The 14,544-nt window shown below is 40.6% G+C and overlaps 1 protein-coding gene across 3 annotated transcripts in view; it reads right to left on the minus strand.

The window, feature by feature from the left end:
* Nucleotides 1-2,155: 2,155 nt before the first annotated feature.
* MYCBPAP (MYCBP associated protein) overlaps nucleotides 2,156-14,544 on the minus strand; it is a 41,088-nt gene continuing 28,699 nt past the window's right edge. For 2 of the 3 annotated variants that reach the window (XM_075846572.1, XM_075846574.1), the window contains exons 17-19: nucleotides 10,364-10,497; nucleotides 4,735-4,923; nucleotides 2,156-2,326 (exon numbers count right to left, since the gene is read on the minus strand). In XM_075846572.1, the coding sequence (XP_075702687.1) occupies nucleotides 2,195-2,326; nucleotides 4,735-4,923; nucleotides 10,364-10,497 (455 nt within the window). In that variant the 3' untranslated portion in view covers nucleotides 2,156-2,194. The remainder of the gene's footprint in view (nucleotides 2,327-4,734; nucleotides 4,924-10,363; nucleotides 10,498-14,544) is intronic. The other variant, XM_075846573.1, reaches the window with a different exon arrangement.

Genomic DNA, 14,544 nt, shown 5'->3' on the forward strand with positions numbered 1-14,544 from the left:
GGCTACTATTATATTACAATGTGTTCATCTTTATAATGTCCGACCGCATGCAGTTAATGACCGCGCTGCCACAGTTGTTGCTGAACTGCTTGCGTTTTTGCTAACCGTTCTGCAATGCCTTGTAATGAACTATATACAGGAATCACCTAACAAACTTCAACACGGGTGAAAACTATGTCCATCAATTATTTCCTTTTGTAATGCTGCAGTTTTGTTGCGTTTTTAGAGACAAAAAACACACGCAGTTGACCGCATGCGGTTTTCAAACGCAACAAAACCGCATCAACGTCGCACCGTGTGGCCTTACCCTGATAGTCTATGGGTGACTGATGCCACTGTTGTTCATCCCTTTAAGGCATTAGTCACCAATAAGCTAAAATGGAATCAGTTTAACGGATACGTCATGAAAAGCTAATGACTTATAGATTTAACGAATACACATGACATATTTCAAATAGTAGCAGACGTCACCCATAAGCTACCCTGTTAGGGTACACAATGTTTTCAGACGTAATTCATGCGTTTTGCGCCTATAAACATCTGCCCATTGCGTTCAATGGGAATTACGATGTTCTGTTCCCACCAGCCTTTATTTTAGGCGTCTGTCAAAATACGGCGCGTAAAATTACGGCTCGTCAAAACAAGTGCAGGACACTTTTTGGGACGTTTTTGGAGCCGTTTTTCATAGACTATTGAAAACAGCTCCAAAAACGGCCGTAAAAAATGCAGCGAAAAACGCAAGTTGCTCAAAAAACTTTTGAAAATCAGGAGCAGTTTTCCGTTTTTTGTTAAGCGTGTGAACATACCCTTAAGAACACTGTTTTGGCCTTCGTCTGACAATGAAGCCCTATGGACACGTTTAGCATGTATGTCGGGAGCTAAAAGTAGGGTGAAAACTTTGGGAACACGGCCTTCCACTTTTCCATATGTTACACTCTCATGCTACAATATATTAACCTTACAATGACGACTGTGGGACATCTTAATTTAATTAAACAATTAGTAAAGTAAGTATCATTTTACGATTCACAACACCATGGACATGACCTCATCACTTTACACTTGTATTTGTATTGTTGTCTGGTCGTTTGGTATTTGTAGACTCGCATTCTTTACCATTACTTTTTTGTTGGGAGCCAGTCTTTATATCTAGCTTAGAAGTTTTCTTGTGTGAGCCTTTTTGTAGGGGTTGTTGTAATCAGTAATGTAAGGTTTTGTTCACATCTGCATTGGGACTCCATTCATAGGTCCCCTCAGAGATTTCCGTCAGGGGAACCCAGGAACGGATCAGAACTGAAACAAACGGAAACCATAGGTTTGCATCACCATTTATTTCAATGGTGACGATCTGGTGCAAATGGTTTCAGTTTGCCCCCGTTGTGTAAGTGTTCCGTTGTTTTGATGGAATGAATAGCGCAGTCGACTACGGTATTCAGTAAAAACTACGAAACCCTTACACAACGGTGACAAACTGAAACCATTTGCATCGGATCTGTCACAATTGAAATCAATGGAGATGCAAACGGAAACCTATGGCTTCCGTTTGGATTCCGTTCATGGGTTCCCCTGACAGAAAGCTCCGGCGGAACCCAGAGACCTGACACAGATGTGAACGAAGCCTTAAGGGGGTTTTACACTGGATGATTATCGGGTGGACGAGCGTTCTAGGAACGCTCGTTGTCGATAATTGGCCAGTGTAAACAGGGGAACGCTCAGCAGATGAACGAGCAAACACTCGATTATCTGCTGGTCGTATCATTTTAAAAAAGTTAAATATTATCGTTGTCGGCAGCACATCTCCCGGTGTAAAGAGGGAGAGGCGCTGCCGACATGATGATGTATGGGGACGAGCGATCGGAGTAACGACCTCTCGTCCCCATCCATAACTCCTTGTGATGAGCAAACGAGCGCCGATCAACGATGTCTCGTTGATCGGCACTCGCTGCACCGGCCGCTTATTGGCCGGTGTAAAAAGGCCTTTAGCATCATTATACGATGCACAACACCGTGGACAAGTCAGCCTTAGCACTGAGCTTATCCTTGCTTGCAGAGCTAAGAAAATGCTATTGCAACTGGCTATTATCTGCATAGACCTATTGGAACATATACCACAAGACTGCAATTTAATTATATTTATTTATTAATGATTACCTATTAGTTAATTACATGAAGCATCTGCTGCACAACTGATAGACTATTGATTAAAAATATACTCAAAGCCTTCTGATGTGTCGTGGCTAATAGCTTTAGCCACCGATTTGTCCAACTTCAAGTCTTCAGCAATAAACACCAGATTTTCTACCACTGCTTCCAGGATCCCATACATCTGAAATACAGATGATGAATTATAACGAAGGGTTACGTAGAAACATTGTAATACATGAAGAAAATTGTGGTTTAGTCCACAAGGCTAGGCTGTATGTCCAGGGAAAATAACTTCACTAGTTTGGCCCCTAGAGGTCTGTGTTATCTGTCTACATTTGCCAATCTTTACTCCACATAAAGTAACTTGGATAATGTTGCTTTATATGATCAGAGGGTCTCGTGTAGCTTCCTTCGCTCACACCATTTAAGTAAAAATGGGAGGGGGGGTGGAGTATGACACCAGCATTTGTACCGAAATCCACGAGGCCATTAGGGACAGGGGAACTTATCTACTGGGGAGATCTTGGAGATACTTAAGGAGTAGAAATGGATAAAGACTCCATCACAGCTTTACATATTATATAGTCATTGAGGGAGATTCATGAAAACTGTCTAACAACCTTTGTTACCTATAGCAACTAATCACAGCACCATTTTCATTTCTTATATTGCTCTTGAAAAATGAAAGCTGCACTGTGATTGGTTGCAACAATGACCGTTTTTCTCTTATACACTTTTCATGAATCTCCAACATTGTGTTTTTGTTTTCAGATAATTTTTTTCCCTTTCTTAAGAACTTTACTTCTATTTGCGAACTAAAAAAATTCCATCGTAGTAGCTAGAAACTCTCTCTTCAAGAGAGGAGGATTACTAAACCGCAAAAGACTCTCACACTTTAAAGGGGACCTGTCAGCTCTTCTCACAGGTCTGTTTTTAGTAAATAATTCCCCATGAAATAACAATTTTGAAGCATCTTAGAACTTTGCAGGTTCTTTTATTTCTCCTGCAAATGTATTAATAAATTGTCAACTGGGCGTTACCGTTTCCCTGGTCAATAGTCTTCGTAAACACTTCTGACACATCAGAACTGATTGGAAATGATCGCACCACCAAGTTGTACATTTTTTCAAACATTTGCAAGAGAAACGTTGCGCCCAGATGTTACTTAAGTCTATAGTGAAATATAGAAAACACTACATACGAAGCGTTTTGGTTCACGCGGTCAGTGGCTTTTTTTCAAAGCACAACATGCTCCGGGTATGGTATTTTTTATGGTGTTTTTCCCATTAAAAAACAATTTTACATTTAAAAAACAGGCTTTTTTTTTTTTTTTACATGAAATTTTTTTCATGTAAAACAAAACGTAAGACAAAAACCCCATGAGAATGAGGCCTTAAAGGGGTTTTCACATGAGGGACATTTATGATATATCCACAGGATATCCTCAGAAAAAGCGTGGTTGAACAGCAGCACACGTCTCCCAAATTTCAATCAATCTATTCCTTTATTGGTCAAACATCCAGTAAAAAATGGCAAAAGTTTCGACCCGTGACAAGTGGAGGGTCTTTCACCTTCATGGTCGGAAATCAGCTGGAACACAAAGGTAGAACGGGGTTTAGGGGGCCCTGTTCTAGGGATAAGTGCGGGTCCCACATCTATCTGACATTTATTACATATTCTGGGGATACATCATAAATGTCTCTTGTGGGAAAACCCCTTTAAGGAGATAGTTTTTAAGAGTAAATTATTTTTTTAAATGTTGTCATGGACTACGACCAATGACAAGGCCTTGGCATCATTATGGTCTGCCTAGTTACTGTAGTAATAAAAGAGAATCCCTGCTATAAAAAATGCAAAGTAACCATTGCAGAGTGTAATGCTCTTTTACTATTATTATTTTCATATGGCTCTTTCTAACCTAAGGAGCACAGCCAACTTTAAATGTTAAAGCCACTGTTTTAATGAATTTGGATAAATTATACTGCAATTGACACACAGTGTAGCATGTACCAATTTTTCAAAGTTACAGATACAGTGCGTGATCAGTCCAGATGATCAGGAACAATGGAGCTGCTGCCAGATGACAGCTGCTCTGTTTCTGCTTTCCTGCAATGATTACTGATAACAGAGAATAGCGCAGGAACGGAAAGCTTCAAGTGATCAGCTGGTCACATGTAACTTCCTTTTGGTGGAGGGTGAACTATAGTGTAATGTGAATGTAAACGGTCTACTAGGAAAACCTGTATTGTGGGTGACTCCACTAGACCATTCATACCGTCGCTATAGTGGGAAATGTAAATTATGTATTATTGTGGGCATTCTTCTTAATTTTTTTAGTTTTAGAGTTTATGGTGTTGAACTATTTTCAATTTGAAATGTATGCTGGGGTTGATCACGTTACCCTGATAAAAAAAAAAAACATACTGCGCCAAGTTCCTCGCAGGCTTAACGGACATTATGCTAACAGGGATATTCAAGATTACTTACTGTTATATACTGTGATTATAAATTAGGTTTTGACCCCTTTGACATATGTTCTGGATTAACTCATTAAGTGGCATGTTAGAAAATGTTTGAATGAATACACACCACAGTATACAGATTTTCCTTATACTTTTCCTGTATAATTGGATCCACTTGACAGAGTCGAGACTCTGGAGGTGTAAAGTCCAAACTTTCTCCCGAAGACGCCAATTCCTTGTTTTCTATGGAGATGGTTGATGGTTTCAATATTTTTTTGTCATCCTTGCCCTTTAATTTCCTACTGTTTGGACGATCCTATTTGGAGGGAAAAAAATTAAAATTATTTCTGAGATTTTAGGTTTATTTATTTGTATATGTTTTTCATTTTGAGACGAGTAAATATACTTTTGTTGTCCCTTTTATGACTGATTTGCCTTATTGTATTTGTGTAGCAATTACCTAATGGTCTTTTTGCAACTCGTGGTTTATTCCTTATAGTTTGCCTTAACCCGTGAATATGCCATAAAAGTTGGGAATAACTAAATGTAGTAGAAAATAGTTATCCATCCAATAACTTCCTAGTGAGATTGACTACAGCCTATAAACACATTTTCAGAGCTGCAATATAAAGCACAGGGGAGGGAACGAGCATTAGCTAGAGTCAATGATGACAGAGAAGGTGGGTTTCAGACTACTACAGACTCAGATTAGACAATGCAGATAATATCCAGTCTGTAACATCCACTGGAATTTGGACCTGCTAGGCTACTCCGCCGTAATGGAGTAGCTGCTGGCCAGACAAGTAAAGGACAGTTACTGGCAGATAGTACCATGATGGCAGGCTGGTGGCGGATTACCGGGGGTAGGCTTGTGCTGTATTATCGGAAGCTGGTTTGTGCTGGATTATCGGAAGATGGCTTGTGCTGCAATACTGGAACCGGGGCTGGTCACGGACACTGGACTCAGGATACAGGACTGGACATGGATACAGGATAGCCACGGACACAGGTTACAGGATACGGAACCTTCGCAGACTAACTCTGGGTTAGAAATAACGTTGCTCAGGCACTGAGGAAGTGGGCAGACTTCCTTAAATAGTCCAGGGTATGCTGGGGCAATATTCCTTGTGCGCGTGCTGGCCCTTAAAGAACTGAGACCCGCGCGCATCCTATGGGCATAGTCCAGGGGGAGGAGGGGAGAGCAGAGCGCGCCGGAGTCCCTGGGCAGGGAGACGCTGGTGAAAAGGACAAGCAAGCTGGTGCTACACAGTCACAGATGATCGCTGTGCTGTAATGGGGCAGAGCTAAAAAGAAGCCATGCAGCCAACCGCGAGTAACGATAGAAGATGAGCATCACTCATACGATATATATATATCGTATTACATATAGTTTTTAACGCCACGACATGGCTTTAAACGGCCCCTTTAATATGAGAGCCGCCACAGCGATCATATCCCCAGAAAATTTACGATTTTGCCAGGAAATTGCAGATGGCTGCTCATTTCCCCTACAGCACCTGCTGCTGGGAAAATGTATTATTACATGCTGACCATTTAAATGGATGAGCAGCTATGTAAGTAATGCATGATTCTTGTACACTAAAGCAAGAGCTGCTGCATGTTAGTGGGTCTCCACTTTGGCTCACAGAGGGGGTCCTGAACATGTTACCCCTCTATGATGTTGATAAGCCACAATAGTGCATATAAAAAGGGGTTGTCCTAGCAAGACAACCGCATTAACTGTGGCTAGTGATGCACTACATTCTTGTAAACCTCATGAGAGTCTTGAAATGATACATCATTTAGTACCAGCATAGAGGAAAAGTACTCTGTTCACATCTGCATCAAAAGGTCCATTTGGAGCCTCCATTGCAGATTCCGCTATTTTCTTCGGCAAAACGATGGACACCATGATGGAAACCTGACGGAAACCATTAAAGTCAATAGATTCCTTTGGGCGCCGTCTGTTTCCGTCAAGTGACTGATCCGGTGGCTCCAGTTTTTCGTTGTTTTGCTGCTACGACTAAGCCAGAGCAATGTAAAACTCAAACGCAGGTGTGAACAGAGCCTTAGAGATCGCCATTCCCTCGTGTCTGTTTACAAGCATGAAAGGTCAGCTGCTCCAGCTCATTGTTTGAATAGGAAGCAGCCAGAGCTCATTTTGACCTTGTTTTTGTTTTTCAAAATCTTGAAAGGTAAAGTCTAAATGTTAGGTGGTAAATAACCTCCACATATTATGCAACTAAGATCTCTATTTTTATCCTCCATGCTCGATCTATAATTCAGGTGCTATTTGCAAGCACATAATTGACTGATATGGGGACTTCTTCTTAAATTAAAATTACATGCTGTCGAAAAGTTTATACTCTGTAATTTAACAAAACGTAGAATGATGTAAAGATGATGTCAAGAAAAGGATTGACACATGTTATATGCCCAGCAATTTATGTCAGTAAAGAACAAACTGTTACGCTTTCCTGACCTAATGATTTATTTATAAGGAGTCTGATTAGGTGGCCTGACGCATTTTACGCCGTTTCATTTTTACATTAACCCTTGAAGAATGAAGATAATTTTGAGGGGGCTCTTTCATTTTTTGGCCTCCTTGAATTCCATTATGCATAAAAAAAAATTTAACAACTATCTATTTTGGTACATACCAAAGAGTCCCCCATATTTTTTTTTTGGTATACTGTACCGGCCTATGTTTATATGCAGTACATTATTGCCTGTGCATAAAAATAGACAGATGCATCCTAATATACGCCCTTCTTAGGCCATCTAAGTCCAACATGATGTCAGGGTTCACTGGGGGTGCTCCTCCCTCTCCTCTGTTAACACCACGGTCATCATTAAGGGTATGTTCACACGCAGAGTTTTCAGGCGTATTTCAGGGTGTAAACGCCTCGAAACACAGCTGAAAAAACGGTAGCTGAACGCCTACAAACATCTGCCCATTGAAATCAATGGGAAAAACGTTATGTTCAGACTAGGTGTTTTTTTACGCCGCTGTTTAAAAAAAATACAGCGTAAAAAGGAGAATGTCACTACTATATAAGATAGATAGATAATCAATAATAAGAAAATAGGCAGCACTCCCAAAAATAGGAAAAAATTTCATATTTTACTACTTGAACAAAGAAAAAACTATTTGTTGAAAAAAAAAAAATTTGTTCTGTTTCACCACATTCTGAGAGCAATAACGTTTAGATTTTATCATCGATTGAGCGGTGTGAGAGCAGTGACGAGTTGTAGTTTTTATTGGCACCATTTTTTGGTACATACGATTTTTTTTTATCACTTTTTTTCATTTCTTTTAGCACTGAGGTGACCAAAAAACAAAGATTCTGGTGTTTTAAATTTTATTTTTTTACGCCAATCACCGTGCGAGTTAAATAATGGTATATTGTAATAGTTCAGACTTTTACGGACGTAGCAATACCAATTTTTTACGTTGTGCTTGGGGAAAAATGGGAAAAGGGTTGCTCTTTTAACTTTTTAACTTCTGAAAATGTATCAAACTTTTTTTTTTTTACACATTTTATTAATTTCCCTAGGGGACTTGAGCCAGCGATCGCTGGTACAATGCACTGCGATACATGGATGAGTTACGGAAACGGCGTAACTCGCTGAGCTATGCGGTTTCCATAACTCCCATAGTAGTGAATGGCAGTTACGGAAGCAGCGTACTATGCTACTGTGTTACTGTAGCTACTATTCAGTTCTATGGGAGTTACAGAAACCGCGTAGCTCAGCGAGTTACGCTGTTTCCGTAACTCGACATGTAATAATTAAGTGGCCGGGAGAGCACACATAGCTAGAACGGTGTTTAGGGGGACCCGTTCTAGAGATAAGTGCGGGGCTCAGAGGTGGGACCCGCATCTATCTGACATTTATGACAGATCCACATCCTGTGGACCTGTCATAAATGTCTTTCATGGAAAAACCCCTATAAATGCCGCAGCCGCTATTGACTGCGGCAGTTAACTAGTTAAAGAGGCAGGAAAAGCATGATCGCGTTAGAGCAGCGAGTCAGTTGTAAAACACAGCTGACACCTGCAGTGTATGGAGGTACGTAAGCCCGCTTGAAACATCACCCCCCCCCTGCTCCACGATGTGCCGGCACGTCAAGGGTCGGGAAGGGGTTAAGTAACGAAGCAGTCAGGGGGCCCGGGGCAACCTTGACTGCCGACTATAAGATGCAGGGACTAAATCTAAATCGCACTTTTTTTTGTGTTATACAAATAAAGATTATTGTTTCTATCAACCTATTTCTTTATCAATATTTTTCAGATCATATATATTGGTGTATTGTACAGTTTTAGGCTGGGGCTACACGGCGACTTTGGCTGTGACATGCACAGAGATCGCTATGGAATCAGCTTTGGAAAATTTGCTCTCCAAAAGCCACTTTGTGCACCATTCATTGTAAGCTCCGCCTTGCACCGAGCGTGTATGAAATGCGCACGTATTTGGTGTCGGCAGAAGTTGCCAAATATGTTTTCAGGTGAGTTAATCCAGTGGCATGCACCAGATGTCAGAAAAGATCACCTTAATTCACATACTTGGAAAAAAAATGGCAGTTGAAATTTTTTCCATCAGTCAATGAATTGCCTGGAAAAAAATATAAAAGATTTTAGCCCTCTGTCACTAAATGAATACCTTGGGGGGGGGGGTCTAAATTCCTGTTATGACATCTGAAATGGTCATATGGTGTCTGTGAACCAGCTTAGGAAAATTTGCTCTCCAAAAGCCAGTTTCCGCACCCTTCATTGTAAGCTCTGACTTGCGCCCAGCTTGTAAGAAATGCGCACACATTTAGTATAGCTGAAGTCGGCAGAAGTTGCCAAATATGTATTTAGATGTTTACCCAGTGGCCGGCACCAGGTGTAAAACAAAATCGCCTAAAATTACATATTAACATTTTTTTTTACATTTATTTCCCTTTTACATTTTTTAAAACTTAAAATATATCACTTATTTTTTTACACTATATGGAAGCCCAACAAGTGCTGAGAAAAACAAGACCAAATACATGTAGCTTGGAAGAGTAATAGAAGAACAATTTGCTTTTAAATGGGCACATGGCTAAAACTCTATTTTCGGTGCAGATTGCACATTGAAAATTCACTACAAATTACAATATAACTCATGTGAATGAGGTTTACCTATTTTTTTTGAAGGATGGAATATCATAGTAGACTGTGATATTCCATCCTGAGAGATCCCGCAAAAAAAAAAAGTATACCGCTCCTGACAACACTATACGGACAGTAATGTCAGGTGCTTCCCAATGCTGGAGTCCCCAGGCAAAGCATCGCAATCGCTCTGCCCTTGGACTTTGGCCCTGGGGAAGCTCCTGACATCACTGTCCATATATGGACATCCGGAACAGCGCCGGAGTCCCTGGGCAGAGCGCTAGTAGCAATTGACTATTATTGTAAATTGCCTGTCCCCTCATCTAAACTGGTCACTCCCATACGACGTGATGCTCCGTGGGCTATAGCACCTGTGGTATTGCAGTTAGACTTTTTGTATCGAATTCAATTACAAGAGGTTTGTACTGGAATTAAATCTGGAGCTGATCAATTCTTTGTTCTAATCGGTATGGGAACATGCTCCAGGACAATAGATCAAAGTGGTTATAGTAATAGACTTCCAATCAGTTAGGTTATTAAAATAGTTCTACCACCAGTACATCTACAGACATGTACCATCTAAAGGACAAGAACTGTATATAACTACTTAGCTAATACCTCTAATTTGTCCCTTACTGTCTTTCCGGTCTTTTTCTCATCCTTTTCCTTTACACCAGGCGGCCTTTTATCCTCCTTCACACCTCCTCCACTCTTGTCTTCTTTGCCTCCTTTCACATGCTTTGGATCCAACGCTAGAAACAAGGCGTTCAGAAATGTTATGTTTCTAGGAATCTGCTATGTATATTATATCTATGAACATGTTTTTTTTAACTTTTTTGTTATTTTATTTCTTTTAACCTTTGAAAAAATAGACCGTGAGACAGAAGTCACATTTCAAAACAGATTTAATATCCACCTACTTCCATTGTGTTAAATGGGTTCTTGCGACAACCCCCTGTCCATATGCCCTATTAGGGCATATGGATGTGGTAAAGGGGGGATCCCCACTGGCTATGTGTTATGTTTTGCCACTCATTTGAATTGCCGGCAAGTAATGCCTAATTTTGCCTGCAGAATCCTCTATAGGGGAAATGAATGGCCAGATATGGCTTTCCCTGGAGATAACAGCTGATTGCTATGTATTAAAGGGGTTTTCCCATAAGAGACATTTATGACATATCCACAGGATATGTCATAAATGCCAGATAGATGCGGGTCCCACCTCTGGGACAGGCACCTATCTCTAGAACGGGGCCCCCTAAACACCGTTCCGCCGCTCTGTGTTGCGGCTGAAGCAGGAGATTTCCGACCATGAAGACGAAATCAGTGTAGCTCGCAGAGCTACACTGTTTACCATTTAGTTCTATGGAACTTATGAAGTTACAGAAACCGCGTAACTCGCATGCTACGCTGCTTCTGTAACTGCCTTTCACTACTATGGGACTTACGGAAACAGCGTAGCTCAGCGGGTTACGCTGTTTTCGGAACTCCTGACCATAAAGTCAGGAAGTGGCCGAGAGTCGGCGAGATCAGACAAAGCTGGAATGGGGTTTAGGGGGCCCCGTTCTAGAGATAGGTGCGGGTCTCAGAGGTGGGACCCGTGTCTATCTGACATTTATAACATATCCTGTGGATATGTCCTATATGTCTCTCATGGGAAAACCCCTTCAAAGAAGCTGGACCGTGGCGATCAGCTGTTAGCCAGGCCGCCTTCTATTTCCAAAGGACTGTCTTTGTGAGCCAACCCCTTTAAATATCAGGATTATACATCTCAGTCAACAAACTTATTCTCTTAGCATTTTTTCTCAGTATTAATTCAGAGGCCCCAGACTTTACAGTATTTATTAGTGTGCCGCTAGAGACATATAGGAGTTAACAAAAGCAGATATTATCATTTACCAATCTTTAAATCTGGGTTTCTTAGGGGGGTTTTCAGTAACACGGAAAAAAATGTACCCAAATGGTAGGTGTCAATATTTTCTGTGCTGTGGTTAATCACAGGCTGCATTTTGGCTGACATGACTTCCCTGCTGATATGATGAGTCACATTGATCACGCACAGCTTTAGAAGCTCACGTTAAGAGTCTTAATATTTCTTCACTACACAAAGCTCAGGATAATTACAGGAAAAGTCTTAACGTATACTCACGTCATATCTGGGTAGGGGGAAGTATGGAGCGCACTCACAGGCTGGGCCCGCTCCATACAATGTGGATGTCTGCTTTATGTTACTGCCAAAACTTAACTGTAACCGGCGGCATCTCGCTCATCTAACCTCTTAGATGCCACGGTCAATAGCAACTGCGGCATCTAAGGCATTAGAAAGAGTGGGCGACCACCTCTGACAGACCATAGGCCCTCTGGGGATGCGATCGAAGTGTAATGATGGTTGGCATGGCAGCCTGGGGGCTTAATGAATGCCCCCAGTTCTGCCATCTTTGCTATGGCAGGGCTTAATAGGAGCCTGTCAAACACTACATAATAAAGGGTTTTTTATGTACAAAAAAAATGTAAAGTTAAAAAAATACCTTTTCCCATTTTTCGCCTAAAGCATTGTAAAACAAACAAAAATATAATAAAAATATATGGTATTACCACGTCCGTAAAAGTCTAAACTATTACAGTAACGTTATTCAAACCGCACGGTGAACGCTGTAAAAAAACAAAACACGGCAGAAGTTTTTGGTTCATTTCATCTGCCAGAAAAAAGTCCATGAGTCCATGTCTCTTTTAATACACGACAATATCTTGCTGGCCTTAGAAGCAGCTGATTGACATTGCATGCTGTTATTTAGTTTATGATTTACAAGTACACCCAGATCCTTCTCAAAAAGTGACTCCCCCAGTATAGCTCCCCCTAGGACATATGATGCATTCAGGTTGTTCATACCCAGGTGCATAACTTTACATTTATCTACATTAAACTTAATTTGCCAACTGGATGCCCAAACACTTAGTTTGTTTAAATCCGCTTGCAATTCACGAACATCTTCCATAGACTGAACAATACTACATAGCTTGGTATCATCTGCAAAAATAGAAATAGTGCTATTAATCCCATCCTCTATATCATTAATAAATACGTTGAATAATAGTGGTCCCAGCACTGAACCCTGGGGTCACCACTTATAACCGGGGACCATTCAGAGTAGGAATCATTGACCACAACTCTCTGGATATGGTCCTTGAGCCAATTCTCAATCCAATTACAAACTATATTTTCTATCTTATAGTCCTTAATTTACCCATTAGACGTCTATGAGAGACAGTGTCAAATGCCTTTGCAAAGTCCAAAAACACTATATCCACAGCGGCCCCTCTGTCTAGGCTTCTCCTCACCTCTTCATAAAAACAGATCAGGTTAGTTTGACAACTTCTGTGCTTAGTAAAACCGTGCTGGCTTTCACTTATAATACTATTTTTTGTCACATAATCCTGCATATAGTCCCTCAATAGCCCATCAAACATTTTCCCCACGATGGATGTTAAGCTTACTGGTCTACCTGGGAAAGACCTAGAGCCCTTTTTGAAAATAGGCACCACATTTGCCCTGCGCAAGTCCCTTGGCACTATACCAGACACTAGAGAATCTCTAAATATTATGAAAAGGGGGACAGAAATAACTGAACTAAGCTCCTTAAGAACTCTAGGGTGTAACCCATCTGGTACCGGGGCCTTGTGCACATTTATATTTAATTTAGCTTGGACCATATCTACATTCATCCAATTCAGTATATCAACTGATATATTAACAACACTGACACCGGCTACATCAGCTGCCCTTTCTTCTGTTGTATATACAGAGCTAAAGAGCCCATTTAGTAACTCTGCTTTCTCTTGATCCCCTGTGACCAACTCTCCATTACCACTATCTAGGGGTCCTACATGTTCAGACCTTGGCTTTTTTGCATTTATATACATGAACAATTTTTTGGGATTTGTTTTACTATCCTTGGCCACCTGCCTTTCATTTTGTATTTTTGCTAATTTTATTACATTTTTACAGATTTTATTAAGCTCTTTATAATTTAAAAACGCTACAGCTGCACCCTCAGATTTGTATTTTTTAAATGCCCTTTTTTGTCATGTATTGCCCTTTTTACAGAAGGTGTAAGCCATGTGGGGCTTCATTTTAGTCGTTTATACTTGTTACCTATAGGAATAAATTTTGCACTATAATTATACAAAGTAGATTTGAAAATCTCCCATTCATCATTTGTCCCATTATTTGACATTAGTTCTTCCCAGTCTATATCCTGAATTGCAGCCCTCATCCTGGGGAAAATGGCTTTCTTAAAATTAAATGTTTTCGCCCTCCCAGCCTGTGTTTGTTTTTTACAGTATATGTAAAATATAACTATATTGTGATCACTGTTACCGAGGTTTTCACGAACATTGACGTTCCCAACAAGTTCTGCATTATTAGAAATGACCAGATCCAACAGAGCTTCACCTCTAGTCGGGTCTTCCACAAACTGGCCCATAAGATTTTCCTGCAACAGGTTGAGGAAATGTCTCCCCTTTGCAGTTGAAGCCGAACCATGACGCCAATTAATATCCCGGTAATTAAAATCTCCCATTATCACTACCGTACCAGCCTGTGCAGCCCGCTCCATCTATTTATATAGCTGACCTTCCATCTACTCAGTTAAATTGGGGGGTCTATAGATTACACCAAAAGTAATTTTTTTCAGTGTTTATCTCCCTTTCTAGTTCCACCCACAAGGTTTCAACCTCCTCACAATCTTCAACCACTATTGTCTCTTTCACACTCGCCTTCATATCACTTCTCACATACA

The sequence above is a fragment of the Rhinoderma darwinii genome, chromosome 13 (genome assembly GCF_050947455.1).
Source record: "Rhinoderma darwinii isolate aRhiDar2 chromosome 13, aRhiDar2.hap1, whole genome shotgun sequence".
NCBI lineage: Eukaryota > Metazoa > Chordata > Amphibia > Anura > Rhinodermatidae > Rhinoderma > Rhinoderma darwinii.